The 27145-nt window shown below is 37.0% G+C and overlaps 1 protein-coding gene across 2 annotated transcripts in view; it reads left to right on the plus strand.

The window, feature by feature from the left end:
- Positions 1 to 20160, plus strand: part of FYB1 (FYN binding protein 1) — a 45227-nt gene extending 25067 nt beyond the window's left edge. The window contains exons 7-19 of one of the 2 annotated variants that reach the window (XM_014875577.2): positions 435 to 552; positions 2794 to 2950; positions 5680 to 5824; positions 8064 to 8092; positions 9231 to 9300; positions 9824 to 9964; positions 10636 to 10667; positions 11682 to 11748; positions 13081 to 13183; positions 13473 to 13635; positions 16743 to 16776; positions 17914 to 17945; positions 18100 to 20160. In XM_014875577.2, coding sequence (XP_014731063.2) covers positions 435 to 552; positions 2794 to 2950; positions 5680 to 5824; positions 8064 to 8092; positions 9231 to 9300; positions 9824 to 9964; positions 10636 to 10667; positions 11682 to 11748; positions 13081 to 13183; positions 13473 to 13635; positions 16743 to 16776; positions 17914 to 17945; positions 18100 to 18140 — 1132 coding nt within the window. In that variant the 3' untranslated portion in view covers positions 18141 to 20160. The remainder of the gene's footprint in view (positions 1 to 434; positions 553 to 2793; positions 2951 to 5679; positions 5825 to 8063; positions 8093 to 9230; positions 9301 to 9823; positions 9965 to 10635; positions 10668 to 11681; positions 11749 to 13080; positions 13184 to 13472; positions 13636 to 16742; positions 16777 to 17913; positions 17946 to 18099) is intronic. The other variant, XM_014875580.2, reaches the window with a different exon arrangement.
- The last annotated feature ends 6985 nt before the right edge of the window (positions 20161 to 27145 follow it).

Consider the following 27145-nt stretch of genomic DNA (forward strand, 5'->3'; position numbering starts at 1 on the left):
TGTGTGAACTGCTGGAATAGGTTGCAGTCAGGTTTAAAAACACAGTCTAGTGGCAGCTCAGGCTTCAGGTCAGTCTGCATCAACCACTGGTGGCTGGGTAAATATTTAACAGCTGCATCCAGTAGAACACCTAGACTGCTGCCAGTTCACAAGCATGCTCAACACAATTAGCTCAGAGACATTTGGACACACACATGTCGAGCAGATAACCTTTTCTGGTGTGTTGTCCTCATGAGGACAGACACTTTAACTTACATATGTAGTAAAGGGCTACTTATTCTATCCATTGCAGCTTCATTACAGTTTAGAATCTGTAGCTTTGATTTCACTTGGAGAAGTCTTTTTTCATCATCTGCAGTCCTTTTGTCAGCCTTGGGTAAGGTAGCTCTAAGGAAAATTTGCTTCACACTTCTGTCCTGATAATGCACTTTCAGATCATCAAGGGCAAAAGACAAGAAGCAGGACAAAGAAGATAAAAGAAGAATGGACCAAGAGAAGAAAGAACAAAAGGAGAAAGAAAAGAAAGAGTATGAACTGAAGAAAAAGTTCAAAGTAAGCTTTTAATTTGGTAATGTGGACAAAGGTATGCAAGGTGCATTATTTAGCATTGTCAAGTTCAAAATACACTTTTCAGCTGGCTAGGAAACTATTTGTTATGGTAGGTAGTTCAAACACCTGCATAAATTCTGAATAAAGGTTTAAGCTACCTTTTTATTGTTTTCCCTGTGTTTGAATGCAAACTCTGCACTGATGGATGGCAAAGACTGTGTGATTACAGTTTTCATTAAATTATTTCTCACCTTTTTTCTATGTAAGAAAGCCTTAAAATCATATGCTTCCACTTTTATAATTCTAATAATTTACTTCATTAGAATAGCATCAAAAGCCCTTAATAAAAGTGGGAATTGAATCCCATACACATAGTGTTGTTTGTTTCACTGTAGTCAGATAAAAAATTATTTAGCCCTTTAAAGATTTCAAATTGTATTGCAACACATTGCCCTTGCCTTGGTAGAAAGGGACTTGCAGTAAATTCCAGCATAAATGAGGAGGAGGAAAATAAGACATGTATAGGAGAGCTACAGTCATTCTTTGGCGCTAAATGATTAGACAGTTCTTTCTGTTTTAAATAATGTTTGCATCGCTGGTGGTCAGCGTGCTATCACAGTTTACAAGTCTGACAGTCAGTTCTTCTTAACTAATGCCCATTCACAATTCTCCATTCTGCTACTTTCAGTGTCACTGTACACAGGGGCAGCTTTGTTTTCCTTCCTATTATGCTCTGTACAGATAAAATCATAGTGATTCACATCATGGCCTTGATCTGCTGTGGAGAGCCTGACATGAGTTAAGAAGTAAATATTAAAGATATACATAGTTAATAATAGTGAGTTAGCTGGTGTTTATTAGGCACCAAGTCTATTTTTTAGACCACTCACGAGAAGTGTAGGCATTAGTGCACAGAAACCCTTTAACTTACAGACTTTGCACTTGCAGCCATTAAGATATTTTATTATTCTTAAACAAATACATTTTACTGTACATTTTCTTTCCCATTTATTGGCCACTTATACAGGATAGATATTCCTGATTTAGTCTATATTTGGCAAGAGCAATATGCCTCTGAAATAAAGATCCTAAAGTCACAAATACTAAATCCCAAAATGGCTTCTTCATAGCATAAAAACCTCACAAAGTGAATCCTGAACATCAGTAAACAGCGTGATCATCTCTTGTGAGTACTTGCAAGATCATTTATAGAGTAGAACTGTAAACACAAAGCAGACTCCTTAACATTAATGTTAATGAATATTTACTCATATGATTTGTGTCAGGAATAGTGTGGCCAGCAGGATCAGGGATGGTCTGATTGCCCTGTACTTGGCATCGGTGAGGCCACATCTCAAATCCCATTTGAGATGGGAAGTCCAGTTTTGGGCCCCTCAGTACAAGAAAGACACAGATGGGCTGGAGTGAGTCCAGAGAAAGGAAATCGAGCTGGGGGAGGGTCTGGAGCATAAGTCCTGTGAGGAGCAGCTGAGGGAACTGGGGGTGTTTAGCCTGGAGAAAAGGTGGTTCAGGGAGGACCTTATCACAGTCTATAACTGCCTGACAGGGAGCTGTAGCCAGGTGGGGTTCAGCCTCTTCTCCCAAGTAACAAGGGATAGAAAAAGAGGAAATGGGATGTTTAATTTAGATGCCAGGAAAAATTTCTTCATGGAAAGGGTTGTAAAGGACTGGAAGAGGTGCCCAGTGAACTGGTAGAATCACTATCTCTGGAGGTATTTAAAACATGTGTAGATGTGGTGCTTAGGGACATGGTTTAATTGAACTTGGCAGTGTTAGTGGTAGAGCTCAGTGATTTTAGAGGTCTTTTCCAACCTAAAAGATTCTATGATTCCATGAGTAGTTCTGATAGAAATAAATGGAGACACACATTGGAATTAAATAAATCTGTTCTGTGAACAGATAGGTTAGTCCATAATCTTAGTATTAATCTTTTATTCTTAGTCTTTTAATTTTAGTATTAATCTTAGTATTTCTGTGATTTTGCCAGTCAGTTCTTCAATCGCTCTATTGCCATGTCATTCCCCTCTCTTTTAATCTCTGATTTTTAATTTAAACTGTGTAACTGGGGCAGGAGGAAGCCTTTCTGTTTATTTGTTCACATCATTTTAACTGCCAATGAAACAAGTAACCATCGTTAACATTATTTTTACTGGGTTTTTTTCTGAATTACTGGGAAAGAACTCCATTTTTACACATCTTTGATATCTTCTGTTTCTTCTTCAGTTAACAGGACCCATTGAAGTCCTTCATCAGGCACGAGCTTGCATTGACCACAAAGGAGGGAGGAATGAACTGACTGTCAAACAGGGGGATAAGATTGAAATCATTCGCCTTACAGACAACCCAGAAGGAAAGTGGCTGGGCAGGATAAAAGGATGCTGTGAGTTCTGTTTCTTCACCGTGCTCCTGAATGTTTTCACTGCATGACAGCAAACATGCCAGCATTACACCAAGGACTAGCCCTACCTGAGTCACTGGCCACCAAAGTAAACAATTACCCAAGTCACCCCTCCATCCTCAGCTGGCATACAAGGCATAGTTCATAGCAGGGAGTTACTGCACTACCTAATGTAACACCTATAGGCACTAGAATAAGTTAGGCACAGTATGCTGGGACCTTCACTAGTATGCTGAGGGTTAATTCCCTGTCAGCAGTCTTCAAATAGCATCAGAACTCAGCTCCCTGCAAGTAAAAAGTATAACCTTTTTTTCATGTCTTTGCATTAAACATAACACAGGTAATGTTAAAATAGAATTAGAGAATATAAGGGCCTTTTTTAAGTGTTTTTCTTGTTCCTATTTCTATGGAAAGTTTCTAACTGGTTTCTAGATCTTATTTTCTCTGAAATCCAAGATGTTTCTCTTATTGTCTAAATCCATCTTTGAATATAAAGAGGTTGATGATCTGGCTCCTGGGTTATAAAAGGTTATTTATGATATAGACCAAAATTATTAAAAGCATTCGCTTGATCTTTAGGGGGACCAAAATGACAATAAAATTAGTAAGACAATTCACACATGTAGAACAGAGTTCTACAAAATTGTAGATGACACCAGCTGAGCAATTTGAAGTGATAGGTATATACAGATAGTAAGGAACTGAATGTGTCTCATACAAAGAGAATCTGGGAAAGCTGGGACTATTCAGCATGCTGAAAGGAATACTAAATGGTATAATTGTTCATAAATACTTGGTGGGAGGATGTAAAGAAAATGGAGCCAGGCTCTTTCCAGTAACACAGTGACAGTGCAAGAGGCAGCAGGCACATACTGAAACACACAGGTTCTATTCAGACAGCAGAAAACACTTTTTTCACTGTGAGGGTGACCAAGCAAGGGAAAAGGTTGCTCAAAGAGGTGGTGGAGTCTCCATCTGTGGAGATATTCAAAGCGTGACTGGACACAGTCCTGGCCAAGTTGCTGTAATGGAGGATCATGTTTGCTTAGAGGGATTGGCCAAGATGATCTCAAGAGGCAAGTTCCAATAATATCTTTTCCACAATACCTTGAAATTGTGAAAATAAGTCAATTACATGGATCATTTTGTACAGAGAAAACCAAACTCTGGTGAGGGCTGGGAGAAGCATATTTTCTAATACACATGCAGTCCATTAATTAATTTACTTTTCATTAATCAATTCTTCCATCAGCAAATCTTGAACCTGTACAAGGCTTCTCATTGAAAAGTTTCAATAATACAGACCAATTTTTTACACCAATGCTTCGGCCTCCTATGTTCACAGGCCAGGTCTATGAAGAAGACCAAACCAAAGAGGAAAATCAGTTCTTATCATTTAAGTAAGAGGAAAGATCAATGTTTTACATTTGAGAGGAAACACTAAAATCTGCATTCACACAGAAGAAGGAGAGGGGTGAATTTTCCATTTTCAAAGAAGTGGATGAGCATTTTTCACCTTGGAGAAGTCCACTTGTGCACTCCTCTGTACAGGCAGCATACCTGTCAAAATTTGCCCTTGAGAGAGACAGAGTTCCTCATCTCAGGTCAACTGCGCTGGTCAAGGCAGCTACAGTGTGTCTGCCAACCTGAAGAAAAATCAGTGCACATGATCCTTCTGTCAGGAGCTTTATGTCATGGACTGCCCTAAAATATGCCACAAGACTGCAGTGGTGTTACAAATGGATGTGGGAGTCTAGATTCCCTTTTGTCCAGGTCTCTGGCAGCAGGCAGTAACTTTATTGAGGTGGCTAGCACCCCAAAACCCTCTCTGGTTTGCAAGTTCCTTAATAATGGCTGATTCAATCTATTATAAAATGAATTATTTATTCAATAGACATAAAACTAACAGACATAAGACTTAATCTTATAAGACTTAATACGACACAGGAATAAGGACGAAAACCTGATAGGTGTATATAGCACAAAGTTAAAGGTATCTGTTAATGTTACAGGTAGCAAAAAATAATATAATTTATGATTCAATGTACCTTACCATCCAGTTGTTGGCGGGGCACACATCAAGACCTTTTCCCTCAGTCCCAGGGAAGTAACCACACAACCTATGTCCAGACTCTGGGGAAGATCTCCCCCATTTTCTGAGTGTGTGTAGAAGGTTTCTGCCTCTGTGATAACTCATTTGTCTTTTACATTTTGTAAAACAGGGTCTCTCAGTCAAGATATTTCCTTTATCTCTTCCCACATCAGTTCTCCAGACTACGATGTTGATTCTTAGCTGAGGTCTGAGCACTTTTGGCACCAGAGGTGCCATCTTGCTGAGCCTTTTAACCTTTTGTTTTTATGCACCAGCTCCCTGTGGTAGAGAGGAGAGGGGGGTAGATGTCCTGCCACAAGTGGTCCCAAAGCCAGCTGAGAAGAGGAGTCTGCCCCATGATTCCTGCACAGAAAATTTTTCTGCTGTAGCTGAGAAGCAAATAAAGATGAACTTAACATCAGCTAAGGAAGGCTTACCAGGGGGATCTGAGATAAATCTGGTATTTGTATTTGTGTCGATAGATGAGACTGTGTGGAATTAGACATTCCTTTGAAAGTTTTCAAAAATTGTACAAAACATTTCAAACACTGATTCTGAACCTCTTGTTAAAATCATCCCTTTATCATGGCCCTCAAACTGTATGGTTTCGTTTATTTAGATGGATACGTTAAAACAACCATGGTGGAGATTGATTATGATTCTTTAAAAAGAAAGCAAAAACCATCTACTAGAGCTGCAATGAAACATACAGAGAGTGACCAAGAAATGTATGATGATGTTGGAGAGCAGAACACTACTAGCAGGTATGTATAAGTAATGTATGAAAAGAAGCAAGTGATTCACCTGGGCCAGCTTGGACAGGGGAAGTTTTACAACAAACCCAGCCCTTGTCACAAAACAGCCATTTATATAAGAAGTATGTAACTATTATATGTAGCTATTCAGTCTGAATTTAAATGAATACTGGAATCCATTATCTGTAAGCACTCATACTGAGGAGGAACCTATACTATTGGAAGAGGATGTACTTCGTTGAAATCCAAAGGAGAAAAAAATGCAATCCATGCAGGCTTACAAATCTGCAGAAGTCCAATTTTCTTCCCTGTCTCTCTCTATACTTGTGCTGTCTTTCGGAGTCACACGCTCCCTTTTTTAAGATGCAATAACAGAAAACTCAAAAAGCAATGGAAACACTCACTGCACCAGGGAATTCCTGATCACCCTCATGCCTTTGCATGAATCTTTAAGTCTTACTAACTCTTTCATTTTGATGAGAAGGGACTTCTGGAATCATGTCTAGTGCAACCCTTCAGAAAAGAGTGCAGGTGATGAATTTAACCCTGAAAACAAGGCCTCTCGAATTCCATGAGATGGGTATGAGCTGTACTTTTTCGACTTCATCATAAGCTTCTCCTCTACGGAACAGTTTCTATGCATTTGCAGTGCAGTGCTACATTGCAGATTCTCTACTTCATTGTGTCATCTTTTCCATGTCAAATAGATCTGCAGCTAGAGAAGTGGCATATCCAGCAGCAGATCAGACTTGCAGGCACAGAAATACCCTAGTGGTCCCGTCACAAGAGTCAAGGCTATCACATAACCTAGCGTGACAGTGGTAGATATGTTACCAGACCTCACAGGAAAGTTTTGTTTCTTACATGTGATTCAACAAACCATTCTCCACTAAATGTCCTGATGTGCAGAAACAGAGCCTGGGATTGAGATAAGAGATCTGCATATGGATATAAAGGATTTCAATATGTAGGGCAACCATCTTGAAGTACTCAGCCATTACACCTGATTTTACTGCTTCTGGTAAAACTCCATGGCTTAGAGGCCTGCCTGGAATAAAAGGATTGCAGCTGGCTGGCTGCTAGAACATCCCCATGAGCTCCAGCAGCAGCATGTGGAAAAGTCTGCCTTCAGGCTGGCACTTTTCATGTAACCAATATAGCTTTGTGTCTGATATTTTTCCAGGTTGCTCAGTATCAGTTTTCCTCCCTGCATATTGGTCTCATAGCATCATGACCTAGCCATGAGAGTCATGATAGTTGCTCTAGGTTTCAGGTAATCTCAGCATTAGTTACTTCATTGCAGAGATATCTTTAGCCAATCCTTTTCAGTAGGGCAAGCATTACAATTAGTCACCTCAATGCAAAGAATTTAGAAAATATATTGCATTCAAAAGCAAACAATCGCACCTACACTGTTGCATACTAAACTAGCAATGTGTTCCAAGGAACTTCAATGGATTTATGATTGACTTAGATTCATCAAATCCTTTAAACTGTATTTTGACATTTTTTCTTCTCTAGTGATTACTAGCACTCTGTTCAGTTCATGAACATGATGTGTTGGAAGGTCTGACATATATCAACATGTTTTGAAAACACTGGAAGAATGCCATTCAAAAAAAAGCTCTTGACTAAATAGTATTATCTCATTATCAGTAGTATTGCTAATATTCCAAAATTAATAAATGACTAGGGGTGTTGTATTTCAGTATTTCTTGGCACAAGAGTTTAACAAATATCTTAGTTTGATGTATAATTTTAGGTAAGGCTTTGACCTGGAAATAATCTCAGCTACTATGAACCTCTCAGGCTTTTTTCAACTACTGTTAGAATGTTGGGCTAATATGGAATCCTTCCATATTGTTAGAAACACACACTTATACCCAAAAAAAGCTAGTTGAGCAATAAATTAACTTGTTTACCATTTCATTTCAAGATCACCTCATAAGGATTGAATCTAAAGGGTCTGGATCTGCTTTCTAGTGCTCAGTCAGATATTTTTTATTCTCATCAGGTCTGACTACATAATGTCCTGAAACCCCTACACACAAATTATCCTATGATCCAAAGGCATATTTTGTACTTGAATTTAAAGATATCAACAGGAATATAAAATACAGTCTAAATATTTTTGCCAAGGCCAAAAGCTTTAGAATTAATAATTGCACAAGTGACGCGTGATCATGGTGTTTTCTTTTTCTGAAGGATTACTGCTTTTCTCTAAAATGTCTTTTGTTTGCTTTTCCAGTCAAAGTGGTGACCAAGGTGGAGCTGGAAGTAAGTTCTACTTATGTGTTTAGGGGGGAGTTGTTTCTATGTATTTCTTACCCTCACATTCTGAATTCTTCAGCTTCCACATAATGACCTAATTATCCATAAGCAAGTTAAATGTTAGCTAACAGGCAACAAACAAGGAAGGGTAGTGGCCAACTAAATTTCCCCACTACCTATGGGAACTTGGGTGAGACAGAACCTTTGTCTTCAGATACTGTATGCCAGATGATCAAACTTTAACTTTTTAAGGCAAATCATCCCACAAAACAGCACAGATAACTGGAGAAATATCAACATGAACAAGAGGTTTTGTATAGGAGAAATCCAGTTCTGAAATAACTGGCACTACTATAAATTAGAGTTTCATTTTGCTGACAGAATTAGGGTGGACTTCAATTGCAGTAGCACACTGGAGGCCCAACTGCAGCAGCTTCATGCTGTCAAGCTGACACATTTAAACTCAGTTTCCCCTTTCTTAGCATATATATTTATGTAGCATTATCTGTTAATCACAAGAGCACAGCTCATCTTCTCAGCTTCAAGTTTAGATACTGGTCATGGCAGAAGCATCCCCTGACAGTACTGAATGGAGCTTCTGCCAGCTGAGTACAGATTTCAGTGCCTATTCTGACCAGTAGATTTGGACAAGCAAACCAAGCTAACCCTGCACTGAAGGAGGTGGGGCACAAAGGTCAAAACTGAGACCAAAATGGGGAGCTTACCTTGCTCTTGTCTCTGATTTCTTTGGATGAAAACAAGATGTCAGCTGCTGAGAGTGTTAGTCTGACATGTTGAATCATCACTTGAGTCACACATGAAAATTTAAAAGTCATCATAAGGTCTGGGCCAAAATCAGCCATTTAGAATTTCATTGACTATACAGTAGAAGCATTTGTTTTCAGTATCCATACTCTTGTGATTGACAGTTCCATATTTAAATGCTGTGAATGGCATCCTAAACGGGGATTAGTCTAAATTTCTGTTTTAATAAAGCGTCTGGGCTGGTTTACAAAAATATTCAATTTGCAAGGATATTGTATAAACTGCACACACATCAGATACAGTAAAGAAGCCTATAATGAATACCTTATTCAGCAATAGGAAATATAACTGCACTAATTCACTATTTGATCTATTAAAGACGTGTTCCCACCTCCTCCTTCTGATCAAGACATTTATGATGGAATCGATGATGAAGATGCTACAGCTAGGTATGTTTTTATATATTTTAAATAATTTGCTTATTTGACAGAATGTTTTCAGTTTTTAATGGTTTTGAATGAAGCGTAACAATTAGCAGGTATTAGGATGATCAGCAAGTGGGTATACATCAAATGGATATGTGAAGCTAGAGAAAAGGGTTCTTCAGTCTTTTGAAGAAGTTTCATTCTGTAATTTTGATATGTCAGCAAAAGAAGTCTGCAATCACAAAAATCTCCCAATCTCTAACTAGACAGAATAAGTCTGAAATGAAAATAACAAACTAAAATGTCAGGTTGCTGAGTAACAACATGAAAACAGTAAGCCACTAGATTAATATCTATACTACAAATACATCTTAGTAGCTACAAATGGCCTAATATACATATTTCTAGTTTAGCATGTTAGCATTTGGGTAAGCTACTTTTTCTTCGGGAATTAATGATAATTATGTGCATCAATGGAGAATTTAACTGGGCCTTTTAAGAAGAACATTACATTTTACATTGTGATAATCACATGCATACTCCAAAGGTCTGTATCGCAGGATGAAGATAAGAATGGTATCTGGCCCTGGGGAATCTTGAAGAGGCTAAAGGTCAAAGATGGCAAAAAGAAAAGTGTACGAGAAAAAACAGCCAAAGTCAATGAGGCAGAAGAAAATGAAAATTTGTTGTAAGAGTCTGCCAGGAAATCAAAGTGCACATTAACTAATTCTAATAAAGCATTGATCACATGCTACTAACATGTCCTCACAGCAGCCTAATGAATCATGCATCAAATTGCAGCTCAGGAGGACACTTTTCTGCGAAAACACTGAGCTTTCTTTACACCTGCATAACTATTCTCTTAACAAGCTGTATTTGTTGCAAAACTCTGGTAATCAACATATGCTGAATTCTTTTTTTAGTGAAAAGCACCAGAATAATCTACCATCTTTGTGCCACTGGTCATGTGAATTTGCTGCATACTCAGTTAAAATTTACTTTTCTCACCAGTACAATGTAGCTGAGATAAACTGGTAAATCTAGGCCTGTTAATCAAAATTTTGGAAATAACATGCCAAACAGAAAAATGCGAAGATTGTCTTCTATCCATCTTATCTAGCAAACAAATCAGCAGGTGGTTGTTTTGCCACATTCTTCAGTCATTTGGTTCTAAACCAGTTTACTTTAATTCAGTGATAAAAATATATTTATTCACTAAGTATTGCTGGTATCAGTGGCATTTCAAAATGTCTGGAGATTACTTGGAGCCCACATGTTGCAAGTTTTTAAAACTATTTAGGTAACAAAAAAGGCTATTAATGTGATATAAATACTTAATGAGCTTTTTTTTTCCCCCAGCACGTCTTCTTCAGCAAAGCAGTCTGGAAAAGGTAATTAATAGCCTATTGTTCAGTCTCCATATTGATTCCTGATTCTTTTTCTGTACATTGCTCTGTATCATGCTAGTCACAAAAATACATCCAAGGAAGGAAACAGGACTTCCTATTGCTTACCCAGTTCCAGTAAACAAATTTCAAATATTTTGACTGATCCAGCTGCAGACAAGGAGATACATATACATTGCAAGATCTCTGGTAAACAATTTAATCTATTTAATGTGATTTTTCTACCTGAGATTTACACTAGTCCGTTTTATTTGGTTTAAATTTTAACAGATACATCTGGAAAGAAGCACTTAGTAAAGATCTCAGAAGTAAAGAGAAATTATTTTTTTCTATTTTTATCACTTGCAGTGTCTCTGTAAAGGAACATATAAGCATCAGCTCAGTTGTGGAATAAAAAGAAAGTTCTTAGAATTTTTGAGTCTACTTCTGGAACTGAGTTCTAGACCTCCTATATCCTGCTGATTTTGCTGGCCATTGGTGCTGGCCATTTGATGAGTCGAACAATTGCTTCCCCTCTACAAATATGCTGAATGTGATTGAAAAAGCATTCTTGGGCTAAGAATTCTCTTCACTGCTTTGGCATTGCGAGATGGCCTAAAAACTGACATACCTATGATTCATATCCACTTCTAAGGAATGTTGAATTCACCAGGATGCTATAGAAGTTATTGAATGTGCATTAAGATCAAGCTCAAAAAAGTACACTCAAAAAAGCAATAAAGTAGGAATAGAATTAAAATGAAAGGCTATCTCATATGCTAGAACTTGCTTTAGCTTCAGAAGATTAGAATTTCAGTGAATATCTCTTATTATTGATAATCTTAATCTGAAAAGGTTTGTGCAATACAGTACCCAGAGTTATCATAGACAGTAAATGGCTACAGTACTTGCCATAATTTCTTCTCAATTTAGCTAAGATACCATACATTGTAACACAATGTATTCACTTCTCAGTTTTCACATAATAATGTTTCATTCTTTTGAACACTATTGTTTCAGATTATGGAGACAATGTTTATGATGATGTAGATTCTTCAGATTTCCCTCCTCCACCATCTGATCCCAGGCAAGTGAAATATTACTTCCATGATCAGAAATCTAATGCACTGAGATACATTTTAAAAGTATATATTAAAGGCAAATTGCTACTAATATCTGTTTTATTTGGTGTTGTCAGGTTTTTAGCTCTCGGAATCCTACTGCTGCTAATGGCAGTTAAATGCTCTTTGTTACACACTGAAGTAATAATTAGACTATAGAATAAGTAAGCATGCTTTGCATTCCAACATATTCCGTCCCTGATGGAAAAGAGACAGAAAATTACGCATGGCCTAAAGGAGCTTAATTATAGATTGTAGTTATTTTTTATCAAAATTTGGGGACTATTAGGATAGATACTTTACTTCAGCTGCTGCAGTATTTTAAGAGGAAAGAAGGCAGTGCTTAAAGTATGAAACATATTTGGAAGTGTAAATTCAGCTTGAAAAATTTTTATCCTGAACCAGAAAATTATGGTCATCTCTGGAGCACAATGTTATGGTGACAGTTGTGTCTGTGAGGATGACTGTGACATGTCACATCCTGTTGTCGCTTACTCCACTCAGGTGGAGTGACAGTGCACTACAGTAAAGTAGTCTGGAAACATAAAAAGAGAGAGATCTCTTTGGGCTGTGTATCCAAACGAAAATATAAATAAAATATAAAATAAAATATAAAATAAAATATAAATAAAATATATATAAATCTGGAGTAGGTCACACACACACACGTACATTCATCATCAATGAAACTGTCATCCTGCTGAGATCAGCAAGGATCAAAAAGTAGAGTCAGACTTTACATTCCCAGGTGCATCATCAGAAAGGGCAGTTAGGTGCTGAAACCCTTCCATGCTCTTTGGCCAAAGTCAGTGCTATCAGGGATGTGCTATCAGGGATGTGCAAAAAACCACAGAACTTAAAACAGATCATGGAACATAGATTCCCTTGTGTAGGAAAGTCTACAGGCACATAGGACTAGCACACACAAGGCTACAATATTCCAGCTGCCCCGACAGTGTGACATGTCTTTCAGCTTATTGCCCAGAGATGCACAGCCTTCACAAGAACTGCTCCTTACAGAATGATTCTAAAGTGTTTTAGCAGATAGAAACTTAAAATTCATTTTTGATATTCACTTATGTGATAGATATACACATACAAAGAGAAGTAGGAAAGACAGCCCCAACTTTTAAAATTTATTTGGGATCAAATCTGTTGTATTCTCAGTATTAGTTTTTCAGAGCAACAAAAATGTGATAGACATATAAGGCAAATGCATTTTCACCAAAATTATCAGAATGCATGCCAATGCCTCTGATGTGTTGCTAATTTTGTTTTATCTGTAACCTCTTGGTTAGTTCATCAAAATCAGGAAGCTTTGGAAAACTTAAGTCAGAAGAAAAAGATGCACAAAAACTCAAGATGGAAAAAGAGGAGAAAGAGTTCAGAAAAAAGTTTAAGGTAAGTTTTGTTCAAAATGTTTTCTTCACATAAAATATAAAAACAAAGTACCTGTATGATGTCTTATAATTTGCTCCCCATAACTTGCTTTTGAAAGGAAAAGTATTACTACATGTAAAAATAGTGATCTGAGCATCTCAAATTCCAAATGGCAAGTATGGGCACATAAAATAGTAGCATATACAAATATTTGTTGATTTCCAGAAACTTAGTAATAAATGAGAATATTAACGGAAAAAACATTAATGGGTTTTAACCAGGTTTGGGGGATTTTTTTTCTTCTTTTCAGTTTGATGGTGAAATAAAAGTTCTTTACTCTACAACCACAGTCCAGGATGTGTCTCAGAAAAGATGGGGATATAAAGATTTACAAATCAAACCGGGGGAATCTCTTGACATTATTGAAAGCACAGATGATACCAAGGTCCTCTGCAGGAACAAAGAAGGAAAATGTAAGTTATGTTAAAAAACTGTAGTACATATCAAACTGTCAGAGTATGGTTGAGTCTTCCCTGGTTTACCGAGGTTTAGCTTGCCAGGTGGTTGACAAGAGGCAGATTGTTGTTTCCCTATTACTGTGTTTTAACACTGGCTTGCCTTAAAAAAATCCAAAACACTTCCAATGGACAAGATATACTAAGTATTATAAAAAAGGACCAATTTTTTTGGTAAAGTTTTTCTTTGCAGCTAGGATTAGCAGATGTTTTTGTTGCTTCTGTCTCTCCCCCTTTGCCAAAAGGAGTGTAGCTATGATAGCCCACTGAGCCTAGTAAAAGTAAAATCCTTGCTGCACCTCTGGATAGCACTAGCCCATTGATTGCAGCCAAGAGAAAACCAATAACAATATTCTTACTTTGGATTGCAAGAGATGTGGTTTAGTCTTTTCAACAGTCTGGGGGGAACATTGCTTAGGAGTCTTATCCCCAGCTCCCAGCTAATCCAAGGCATATGTCCTAGCTGGCATGTCTGCTTGTTCTGGGAGCTGCACGAGGTCTTTCAGTGCTTCTTTGAAATCCTTGGCCAGGGTTTGCACTGGCAGAAAGTTTTGAATTTTTGGAGAAGTCCGAAACCATCTCCTGATGGTTTCAATTTCTTAATGAGCTTCTGTTACAACACTTTCCAAATCTCCTAGTGAAAATTCACTTTGTTCTGGAACAGCCCACTTTCAAAGTAGCAGCATTCTCCTGCTCACCTTTCCTTTTCACCTCTGACCTATTTAGAAGACAGTCCAATGCTATAAATCTCTGAAGAAGCTTCAGCCACCTTCCTTTTACTTTTTCCCTCCTGTATTCCTGTGTTACATTCTGGAGTACAGCCTTCTTCCTGGCAGGCCTGCAGGGTGAGGAAGAATTTCTTGCATAACAACACATATGTTTTTCAAAATATGGATTGAACTAGAAGAGCCACTTCCCAAAAAAAACCAGCTCTCAAAGCCACATTTTTTGAACCAAGCTAATAACAAAGTAGAAAGTAGTTCACGCTGGCTGTTTTCCTCTCATAGTTTTCAAAGCCTTTCAGATAATGACAGGAGCAACTGCTTTGCTATGCATAAAAGAGCAAAACAAAAAAATCCCTGAAAACCTCTGAATAGATCCCAATCAATTTACACATTAGTTAGTGAAGTTTGAATCCTACTTTAGTTAAGTACATGACAGTTTTGTTTATTTTCTCCAGTTGTCCTAGTTCCTCAAATCTTAAAGCTATAATTTTACCTTCTGAAGGCCAGGTAGACTGAAAAGCCACAACTAAAGGTGGTTTTGTTATTTTCTTGCATATGAATTCTTTGATTTAATCATTAACTTATGAAACACTTCCATAGTTTCAAGCCTCTACCAACAGTTCAACAAAACCTCAAATTATATTTCATTGTGTTTTCACCTTCTTATGCAAGGGCTGATGATCTTAGGAATCTTAGGATATTCTGCTATGGCTTATTTTAAATGGTATGAAATTATTTGCAATGTCAAAAGTGAAACAAGGAACTGATTTTCATCTGCCACCTCAAATTCCTTCTTGGTCTGAACACAAACATTTTGAAATTCACAAAAGCTTTCAATTCAGGTTTGTAGATTTTGTTTAGTCAGTAGGACATAAATGGACTTCAGTGGCCCAAAGGTTAAATTTTGACCTCTTTGTGCTTCCTTTACATTGTCAGGGGGCAGCTGGCACGATATGTTATAGCTTTCAGTGGCTGTTAAGTTACCAACATAGAGTGTGTTGACCTGATAGCTTCTTCCTTATTTGGAAGCACCCTAAAAACTAATAAAATGTTTAGAAACTGAAACTTTGGACGTGTACCTTTAGATTAGTAAATGTGAAAGAGTATGAGACCAGCAGGGCTTGTATCTCCCACATATTTAAGGGCTAGAAATCATCAGAAAAACCTAGATAATACTTTGCAATGATAGAAGCACTATCACATGCACATGACTTCGAAGAACACTGTGTTTGTATGCCATGACTATGAGCAAAGAAACTTTGCTTTCATGTATTTCACTTGAGAAAATTATATGAACAAGCAGAGAAATTTAGATTGGCCAAACAATTTTAAATTATTTCCGTGAGACTTCAAGAATCATGGAAATTATTAGACTGCCCTAAAAAGAATTTTGAAAAGACAGTGTCTTTAAAAAAAATAAAATTGAAAAAATCAATTCCATGTCTTTATTCCAGAAAATAAAAACTGAGAAAAGACAACTGAGCTAAGATATCCTGATAGACACTCCTAACGATTAAAAGAAGAAAATTTGCATAGTAATTTGAAATACAAGACACGATCATATTTATTCTTTAGAATTCTCCTAATTTTGTACAAGTTTACTAGTGTTTACCTGCAAACATGTAATTACTGTTATGGCGCTCTCTTTTTTTTGTATTCATTATATCAATTGACAAGTATTTCAGTAGATGTCTTTCACCAAAGTCAGAAAGGGTTTTTTTAAAGAAATTCTATCCATTAAAAGAAATGTGTAGTTTTATCTGATTTCATGAGTAATGCACCAGAGTAATAGAATTATAATCAGTAACCTTTCTAAGGTATTTCCATTATTACATCCATTATTGGTCTTGTTAATGTTACAGTTAAAATTTTAAACAGTTGCAGGTAAAGATATTTAATTGTTGTACACATCCTGAAATACATTTTTGTCCCTGTATGAAACTCTAAATATTTCTGTTACTTAATATTACTGCAAGTATTATTATGTTATTATTATTATACTGCATTTTTGTGCTATAGTTTCTGAATTGAACTATAGTTTTTTAATAATTGTTGTTTCATACCCTTCTCATGCAATCAGGAAACTGAAATACAAGATGAAAACTTAATCTTGCATAACCTCTATTACTATTTAAGTAGGCAAATAAGAATAAGCAAAACATTGCACGCAGCAACATCTTCATCAACTAGAGGTCCATTGTACATTGTTTTCTATATATTATGAATAGATATCTGTCTGAAGTATATAAAAGAGAAAAACTGCATTTCCTTAGTGCTAACAACAGAGGTAATAACAAGTATTTAAATTTAACTTAAATATATCTATATTTCACTTTACAGATGGCTATGTTCTGAGAAGCAATTTGGTTCAGAAGTAAGTATAAAGTGATTATTTGGAAAATTTTGTTGTAACACTTGATTTTGTTCCAAATGGTCTGGTAAAAAAAAGTGAAATACTATTATTTTAGTCTGTCATTCTAAACTTGCAAATTGACTTGTTTTTAAGGAGTTAGGATTTGTCAAATATTAATCATAGACATCCATGCAGAAGTTTACCAGAGTTTCATTCCTTGTTGCTTAACCATAAACTCTGGTGGTTAAGCCAAGAAAAATCACATAAATTAAGTATTATTGGTACTAGACTCTATTACTGAATAGCAAGTTAATATAATTAGGTGTATTGATGCATTTTTCAAATATTTAACTAAAATAGACCAAATTTACTTTAGGTTTGTTTATACTTCAGTCTCAATGGGATAGAGATTTGGCTCAGTGTTGCTCAAAGAAATTGCATGGAGCTCAGCATTTTGGTCCTAATCCCAAACTCTTGTCAGACACAGCCTCTCCATTTCCTTCAAGAGGCTTTTTATATTAGACCCTTAAATATCAAATCAGATATCACTTTTAGAATTGTCCCTTTTACAGTTTAGAAGCATTTAACACTTACACACATGTTTGAATTATATAAATAAACAGTCTTACTGTCTTCCATGGGCCTGTCCATGTATCTAAGTCACATATTTGAAAATTCCTATTCATGAAGCAGGTATCTTTTGTAGACATTATCTAAATTCATTGCCTAATAAGTAGCACCTCCAAAACGATTATGTAATTGCTGAGTACAGAAACAAAAATAATTTCAAGGGCATACTGATTGGATTTTTAAATTCCATTTTTCTCGTGACCATTTTCTTAAAAAAATGAAGTATTTAATTTATTTATGGAAATAACTCTATGATAATATCTACATAAAAATGTAATAAATAAACCTGACTTTTAATAAAGCAACCTTTTTAAGTTAGAAAGAAATGTATCCAAGTCTACCCTTCCCTGAAAATACTTTGACCTAACCATCTTGCTCAACATTGTTCTGTTACCATAAATATTGCATTTTCCTAATCAGCAAGTTAATTATTTGATAGATGGCCTGCACCATACTGCTACTGTATTTTTAAATAAATTTCTGATGTCTCAACTTTTAAATATATTATTTGTCTTTTTTAACTTGCAGTGATGGAGAGATTTATGACGATATTGGTGACGGTATGTTGAACACTTGGAATAATACTACATTTATATTCAATTACTAATTGAATATAAATTCAATATATTATTTAATACAATTCAATAAATAACTTTATCTTTGTGTTGAAGTACTACACAATATTCATAGTTTTTCATTTTATTTCTATTTCAGATTGCATCTATGATAATGAAAGTGATGCTGAATTATATTGAAATTACAGCTTCATTGAAGATCGAACTCTAGTTTGGAATCCCACTTCTGGAAGCAAGAAGAGTCATGAATACTGACTGCAAGTTGATTGGTTGCTCTTTTAAATGTACAATTAATCTTTTCTTGGGATTTCAGCCTTTTGTTCTCCAATGCTTTGTAGAAATTTTTATTCCCATTTATCTAAGCATCTAAAATTCAGGGAATATGAGCTAAAGTTAGGGTTGTAATTTGTCACTTCCTTTCCACATTTTTGACAGTCCATGTAGAAACACTTTTTTCACTATCTATTCCCAAAGAGGGCAGTTCACATCTGTGAAAGGTCCCGAGGACAACAATCCCTGGTTTTACTTTGGCTTTCATCTATTAAACACCAAAGACAGCCACTCTGGGTAGGATAGTATTCTGAAAAAAAAAAAAATGGTGATAACATCCTGTTGTGAAAAGAAGAAACCAAAAGTGGTCATCAGAGAAGGCAATACATCACTGACCTGCCATTCCAACTGCAATAGTGTTCGCTACACTGACATATGCAGCCATGTTCCATTATTGCAAAAGTCTCTTTTTCAGTGTTGTCCTAATGATAGAATATCATTCTCTAAAATTTATCTGAAGTCTGCTTTAGAGTATATATAGTTAGAACATTTAGGTTAAGATTTAATTTCTGTTTAGTTTGAGGATAAGTTGTCACTATGATAATATAGGTATTGTAAGCTATAAACTGATGATAAAGTTTTTGGAAATTACTTCTAGACTAAATATATTTACCACTCTAGTTATAGGTATAATATATCACTAGGTATATTTGTTACTCTAGTTTGATAATGCCCTTTTTTTCGAAGTACTAGATTTGGCTAAGAAAGAGTACAGAAATCAAATATTTCCATGCTTATCCATAGTAGAAATAAGATTAATTCCTAAATTTCATTTTTGATGTTGTTGTCTGAACCACCAAGTTGCAAATAAAAGCAAAGTCAACAAGTAAGTCATAAAAGTAAATATCACTTTACCCTTGCATATCACTGGAAATCAAAAGACATTTATGCTAAGCTCCCAATAAAGAGGGTGAGCGTGTGCAAAAAAATGGAACATCTGTTGCTTTTGCTATAGTGCAAGTTAATCAAAAACCCTATAACAACCAATGTGGCTGGATCAGTGTAAGCAGCTCCTTTTGATGATAGAGTCTCCTATAATCTTGAAGGGAAGCCAGGTACATTATGCAACACAGAAAGTTTAGCTTATAAACATAAGAAAATTTCGCTCTCTTAAGTCAGTGACTTTTGTTCTTACCTTCAGTGGAGCTAAGATTCCATCTTATAAAAGTGTCTTTTATTGCTGCTTCAAAATACAGTAAATCTCAATGGAGGCATAATGCAGTGGGGATATCAAACATAAAATTAAGATATAGTAGCCTATAAGCTATCTTTTACTGTATGTAGAATCACTATTAGTGTAGTGAAAACTTAGTGAAAACTTGACTTTCTCTTTCTATTTGCTATTTCTCTTATCTATTTGCTATTCAACCAGCATCCAGGCATCAAGTACCGACTTTATGTATAAACATTGGCAGCAGCACTCGAATATAAAACATGACCATGCATATTAAGTTCAATGAATATGTCTGACTATCTGACTGTCACTGCTAATGGATTATTTATTTTTCAGTGGCATTCAAGAGGCTGTCTGCATTAAATTAGTGATTTGCCAAAGAACTGAGTGGGCATGCAGGCAACTAAACAACTACATTGTTTCTCCATGTTCTAAGTGTTAATGTGTGTAGGCAATTAGTCATATGATACATAAAATAATGAAAAGAAATAAATATACTTACAGCTAAAACTCTATGCATTGGTTGTTCAAATCAAATATAATGTGATTGCTGCAGGGCGTTAAAATTAATTTTTAATGTATTACCCATTGAAAAATTACTGTCATTTTATCTTAACTTTTACCAATGCTGGATGCTTTTTTTTTCCTTATGAATAAAAGTATTTCTTCTGAATAAACTATTATTCTAGCAAGAAATGTGGGTACACTGTCTTCTGTCAAAATAGAACAACAGTAGCTGAACAGTAACTTCTGAAAATTATCACTGAGCAGCTAACAAAGTGAAAATCAACTTTTTATTGTTGCAAAGGCTGCACAAATGCAACGTGGCATTTGTTAGTAATTGCTACCCAGAAAGTGATATGTAAGCAGAAAATCATCCAGACAGGAAAATCTATGCTTATGCAGTCTATATTCTAAGGGTTTCTCACCTGTAATTTATTCTAGTATCTTTTAAAAGACATAAAGAAAGAAAAGGAAAGCTGTTCCCTTGATATTTTTCCACCTCCGAATTCGGTCTATAATTCTGCACTATTTGGCTTTGCCTGCTAAAACAGTCAGCAGTGAAAACATCAAAATATTGACATAAAAATTAGGTTTCAGCATGAACATCCTAGTTAGGGTAAACAGAGCTGGTTTCCATCTGTGTTGTACCTCTGTGCTGTCCCAGTAAACAGGCTAAGCAAAACCAATACTGGGAGGGCAAAAAAGACTTCTCTATTTCAGTAGCTTTATAACATTTCTCTGCTGTTACCGCAGGCTCTGGACTGAAGGAATGCAGCTGATCTCCTGCACATTCCTGTGTAAGAGGTTTATATTCTCGATCCACATAATTGCAGATCCCCTGGCTACCCTTCACACAGCTGCAACAAAATTTCTTCTATGTGTGATCCCTTTGCATAACCCATTCTCCACTGCAAAGATCAGTACTTTAGTAAGATCATGGAAATTCAGGGGTGGAATGTAGATTCTCTGTGTGAATTAGAATACTCCTTACATTACAGCAGACACTATTTTAAGGACATGTGTGCATAGGAATGTGTGCATCTGTTGTGTGTGAGTATACTTTATGTATATATAAGGCAAATTCTGAGAAAACCAATGGACACATAAAAGGGTACATTTATGATTTCTGTATAGCAGCCCCAGACCATCCTGCATGGAAAAGCTTTTGCATGTAGTGAAAAGAACTCAAGTGCTAGGAGCATCAATAGATGTGCTTGTATTTGCACAGCTTCTGCTCTGATTCCTTGTGTGGATTCATTGCTAACTGCGTGTGCAGTCTATAATTACATGATGGCTCAGTATTTTTTTCCACAGGATCCCCGCCTCATTTACTGGGCTGGATGAGAACTAATAGAAAGGGCAGTTGTTCAGCTCTGCTCGTTCAGTTTCTGGCCACTCCTTCATTTAGTGCAAATCTTCCCAAGGTTATGCTTCACCCAGAATTATTAGTTTCTCATGGCATTCATCACAATGATATCTCGCATTCCCTTGAATAGGAATGGATTCATCTTGTGAGAGAGGAAAACATTTTATCCCCATTTTAATGTATGAAAGATGGCACAAACAGAGAACAATTCGTGGCACATATCCATTAATCCTGGATATAAAACCAAACCACTGAAGCTAAATTAATTTTTTTGTACTTTCCTAGATTAGGACTCTCACTATTTTATCTTCCTCTTCTTTGCCTCTGCTTATGGTTAAATACAAAGACAGAGACATCATCTTGTGTTTAAAAAGTACTAACATGCAAAATTTATACTGTAAATAGACTACAGAATCACAGAATCACCAAATGCTTCTTGAATTCTGGTAGACATGGTGCTGTGACCACTTCCCTGGGAAGCTTGTTCCAGTGCTCAACCAACCTTCCCGTGAAGAACCTTTTCCCAACATTAAAATTTCCCCTGACTGATCTTTGGCCATTGCTTCAGGTTCTGTCAGTGGACACCACAGAGCAGAGATCAGTGTCTGCCCCTTTGCTTCCCCTTATGAGGAAGCTGTAACTGCAGTGAGGTCTCCCCTCAGTTTCCTCCAGGCTGAACTGACCAAGTGACTTCAGTAACTTCTCACACAGCTTCCCCTCCAGATATTTGACCACCCTTATGGCCCTCCTTTGGACACTCTCTAATGGTTTCATGCCTCTCTTACACTGTGGCCCCCAGAGCTGCCCCCAGCACTGGAGTGGGGCTGCCCCAGTGCAGAGCAGAGCAGGACAATCATTCCCCAGTTTGTCCATACATCCAGGGTTGCCTCCTTCCAAGGTATAGAATCCTCTCTGCGTTAGAGAGAGTCAACAGCTCCTCACAGTTTTTTATCATCTGTGAACTTGCTCAGTGTCCAAGTAATTTCTGAAGATGTTGAAGAGAGCTCAGAGCTGAAGATGGAGCCCATGGAACCCCACTAGAGACAGATCACCAGCCTGATGTCACCCCAATCACTGTAATCCTTTGTGCCTGACCCATGAGCCAGCTGCTCACCCATCATAGGATGTGTTTATCCAGCTCTGGGCTGCACATTTTGTCGAGAAGGATCCTGTGAGAGTATCAAAAGCTTTGTTGAAAACTAAAAAGATTATAACAACTGACTTCTCTTGATCAACAAGGTAGGTTACCTTGTCATAAAAGGAAATCAGATTTGAATTATGTTTACAGTAATAAAAAGGTGAAGAGAGAGAATTGTGATTAAAATTTAATGTAAATAATAGGTTAGGCTATATTGTGAAACTTAATAAAAACTGAGGACTAATAGTATAATTTTGTGGTCCACATTATTACACTTTATATCATTTACTATCTTGCAGCTCTCATGTTGACAGGCAGTTTGTTGGTATGGTTTTGAGTGATGTCTATGTCTCCCGCCAGAATTAAACCTTTATGTGTATGTGGTCTGAGTAGACCCAAGGCTGAGACATCTAAACCAGGTCTGAAAGAGCCAACTTACCTGTTAGAAGCAGTTCACTCAGGATTGCAGCATAACCCCACAAGCTCTCCACCTTGACTGCTTAGCCTGCCTAAGAAATAAGGCGGTAGTGCAGATGAAGGATCATCTTAAGCAATTTCCAGAACACCAACCATTTGGGAACCATTTCAGTGCCACTGTGATTAGCCATGGTACTGCAGAACTCCCCCTAATGCATGTTCTAATCTTGTGCTAAGCAGCAGTGGTAACCCCTAGTCTCCTGGGTGCAGCAAAATACAGTGATTTCACAGTTTTCCTTCTCTGTGTTTCATTCTAGATAGATGACTCCTGAACATACATAGAATTTGGTAAATAATTTCTATTTGCCTCCTCTGAAAGCACTTTGAAAGAGACGATTAAGATGTTAATAAATGTATTAAATTTCTTGATGGAGGCTTTTTTTCTTGTGGGCCTTGCTACAAAGAATACGGGAAACTGTGTATCATTTCTCTAGACACAGACCGGTAAGTATTGCTTGAATTTAAAATATTTGCTACTAGGCACAGAGTAAGTATGCAAAATGTCTACACAAACATGAATGAAATGCAAATTAGATGGATACCAAGGGTTTTAAGAAATATTATACGATTTGCATTACTTCAGTAATATCACAAAATCCTACTGCTCAGGCATTACGAGACAAAGAAAGGAAAAATTAGCACTGGCTTTTTTCCCTGCTTTTCCAATTTTTTTTTTCTTTGGCCTGATTTCTGATTTTCAAGTTCTTAACAGGAAAAGCTGGCTGATTCTTCATTTACGCGTGGGTGTGCTTCAGGTGGAAAATGTACACAAAACACAGACACACAATACGGGGCTCTCGTCCATTTTTGCTGCTGACAGAAGGGACACACTGTCAAGCTCCCTTCCCTTCTCCTGCGTCTCAGCTTCTTCCATGTTCTCCTGCCTTGAACAATGTTGTCACACACCTTCCAGCTCACACAGGTAAGCCCAGCTTCTTCTGTATGGATCCAAAAAAATTATATATTTTGTTGTCATTGCCTCCTTTCACCGCCTGAGATGTTCTCTGTACTATTTTACTCAATTACTTATTGTTCCCCATAATTATTCCTCCTTTTCTTGACCATCTGACCATGGCATTCTCTTCTTTACTTTTCTGCTTCCTTGCTCATTTCTCTTTTCATCCTTTTAAACTGTTCCCCTACTTCTGCATTTCTGCCCCTGGCACTTTGATTTTTATTCTACTTTTTAAAGCTGCTCTATTTAAATTACTTTTTTTTTTTCCCCGTGTGTGTGTGTGTGTGTGTGTGTGTGTGTGCGTGCGTGTGTGTGTGTGCGTGTGTGTGTGTGTGCAGGATTCCTAACTCTGTGGGTGACACCAGCAGAGGTTCAATGACTCAACAGGCACTGAGGAGACTTATAATTTCTGTATTTTGAGTTCTAGGCTGTTTATCCCACAGCATTTAAAATCAGGTCAAACATACCTTCCTCTGCCTTCAGTATTTGGAGGAGTTTTTCTTTACTACTCAAGTTGGGATACTATATATAACTCAATCCTAGAACTGCCAATTTAAACTTTAAAAAAGTATTCTTTTCTACCCCATCCCTTTTTTCTGCTTCTATATTTATAGTAAGCCACTTGCTACTGGCCATGTAAGAGACTGAAGCCTGTTCTAATGGCAGTCAGTGGTTGCTGAGCATCTCCAATATCCAAATATTTCAGTGTGGATACCATGATGTATAACAGCATTGCTGTTCAAATGTTAGCCAGTGTTTGTCAGCCAGTGCCCAAAGAGAATATTAATGGGCTTCTTCAGTTTTCAAGAAAAGACTATGAGTTACAAAAAATAGTTTCAGCTGCCTTATAGATTTTATATTAGAAGATATCTAGAATTTATTAGAATTTTATACAGAATTTATCAGTAGATAGTAAATTATCCTTACATACAGCTTCAGCACTATTACCGGAGTTTGTTTGGACAGAAACAGCAGCTGTGTTTCATAAAAGTTTTTTCCTCAGGTGTAATTATTATGCCAACCATACACAAACTAAACACCTGCTGCTTTTCACAGCTTCAATAGGATTATATAGTGTGGAATGCTGGGAAAAAATCTCACATGAACGAGTGCCTAAGTATAAGGCTATACTAATTAACAATCTAGTTAGCAACCTGCCCAGTTAATCAGGAAGATTTGTTGCAGCACTTGACATTCTGTTACTTTGCCACTGATTGTTATTGCTTTAGTGCAATACTTACTGCTGCTCTTGCTTAATTTTATGCTATGCACTGTATGTTCATTTTTTAAATTTCTTCCATTATGGGGTACTGAAGAAATAGTAACACTACAAACAACTGCAATAAATTCTGATCTTTATTAATACCTTTTATTTAAGGGTACTATCTTTGTGAATTAACTTAGATTATGATGGTTGCCAAAATCAGAGCAATTTCATAAAAAAAAAAAAAATTACTGAGTTAAAACTGTTGGATATTGGGGAGTTTATAGCAAATTACACTACTTTTGCCAACTATATTACTCATACTTAAAATAGGGCCTATAGAACTCATTTTCATTTACGTAACAATATATGTAGAAATACACCTAGTTAATTCTATTTTAAAAGGTTAGCACAGAAATATATTAGGAATGTAGCATATAAGCCAGAAGAGCATTCACACCCCAAAAAGCAAGCCTAGTAGTAGCAACTGCAAACTGCATATTTATTTTTCTCCAAGCTGTTTGGTGAACATGAGACCAAAATGGCCAAATCAAAAAATCTAACATATGGATCAAAAGTTCACCAAAAAAATATTCAGCATCCACTTAAACCCAGTACTTACCCAATAAGGTCTTCCTTGCTTGACTTACTCTCTGCACTGTGCCTGGGCAGTTTGGCAAAACACACCTTGCCTATAAGCAGATGCAGCCCATAGCTGCATCCATACTAGTAGTTTAAAACTGTGCTAGGGAACATCCCTGGGCACCAGACCTTGATGGCCTTTGCTGTCACATTGCCTAACTCAGACAGTTTTGTCTCAAGACTAGTGCAAGGCTGTCCAAAGAACTCCCAGCATATATTTTCAAGATATCCATGTAACCACTTCCCTCCCCAGGTTACCCCATGAACCAGATGGATTTCCAAGGGAGCAGATGTGTGTAATATGCAATATCCCTGCTTTCACATTGTAATTCTGTTTCAAGACCTCTATCCTTCCCAATATCACAGATTCTGCTAGGTTTTCAACCCAGCTCCAGCCACATTGAATTTTTCTCAGATTCTCTGGTAGCACTCACAGCAAAACGACTGGTCCCAGGAGTCAGATAAATTTACATCCAGGAGGAAGGACCCTTCCTATTTCTGCTTGTTGCTGTATTATGGGGACACAGAACTAAATCTCCAGAATGGCACATTAAAGGACCTTGATTTATGTAGATTAAGCTGCAAATTAATGGGGGGTCACCTTTTTCCCCTTGTTCCTTTCCTCACATCCTCTGAAGAGGATGCCTTTTAAATCTTGCAACACAACCCTCTCCTTAGCACGTCCTTTTGTTGCACAGCAGGCACACAAGCTCAGAGCTGCAGCTGAATCCTCCCACACACTGCTCTGTATCTGGATGGAGATGTGACATTCAGGCTTGTACCACTTCATGCCAACTGTGAAGCACAGGAAGGTCTGAGAATTTCAGGGCATGGCTGCCCAGGGGTCAGGCATTGTGCAGGTCTGCTCTAGAACCTGTGTGTTCTTCAGAATGACCACCGGTTGTTCAGAACTCAAATAATTTAATTTGATTCTATACATTTGTCCCACTGCTAAAAATGTGCTGATGAGATAGATTCTATTTGACTGAAACAGTGGAACTTTTAAACTCAAAATCTACCAGGACCCATTCTTAGACTCACGGAATTGTTTAGGTTGGAAAAGACATCTAAGATCATGAATCCAACTGTTAACCCAGCACTGCCAAGTCCACCACTAAAGCATGTCCCTAAACACCATGCCTATATAGCTCTTAAATACCTCCAGGACCACTTCCCTGGGCAGCCTGTTCCAACACTTGACCAACTTTTCAGTGAAGAAATCTTTCTTGTTATCCAGTCTAAACCTCCTCTGCTAAAACTTGAGGCCATTTCCTCTTGTCCTATTGCTTGGGAGAAGAGACTGACCCCCACCTCGCTAGATATAGCCCCTGTCAGGCAGCTGTAGAGAGTGATAAGGTCTCTCCCAAGCCTCCTTTTCTCCAGGCTAACATCCCC

Source organism: Sturnus vulgaris, chromosome Z, assembly GCF_052056855.1.
Source record: "Sturnus vulgaris isolate bStuVul1 chromosome Z, bStuVul1.hap1, whole genome shotgun sequence".
Classification (NCBI taxonomy): domain Eukaryota; kingdom Metazoa; phylum Chordata; class Aves; order Passeriformes; family Sturnidae; genus Sturnus; species Sturnus vulgaris.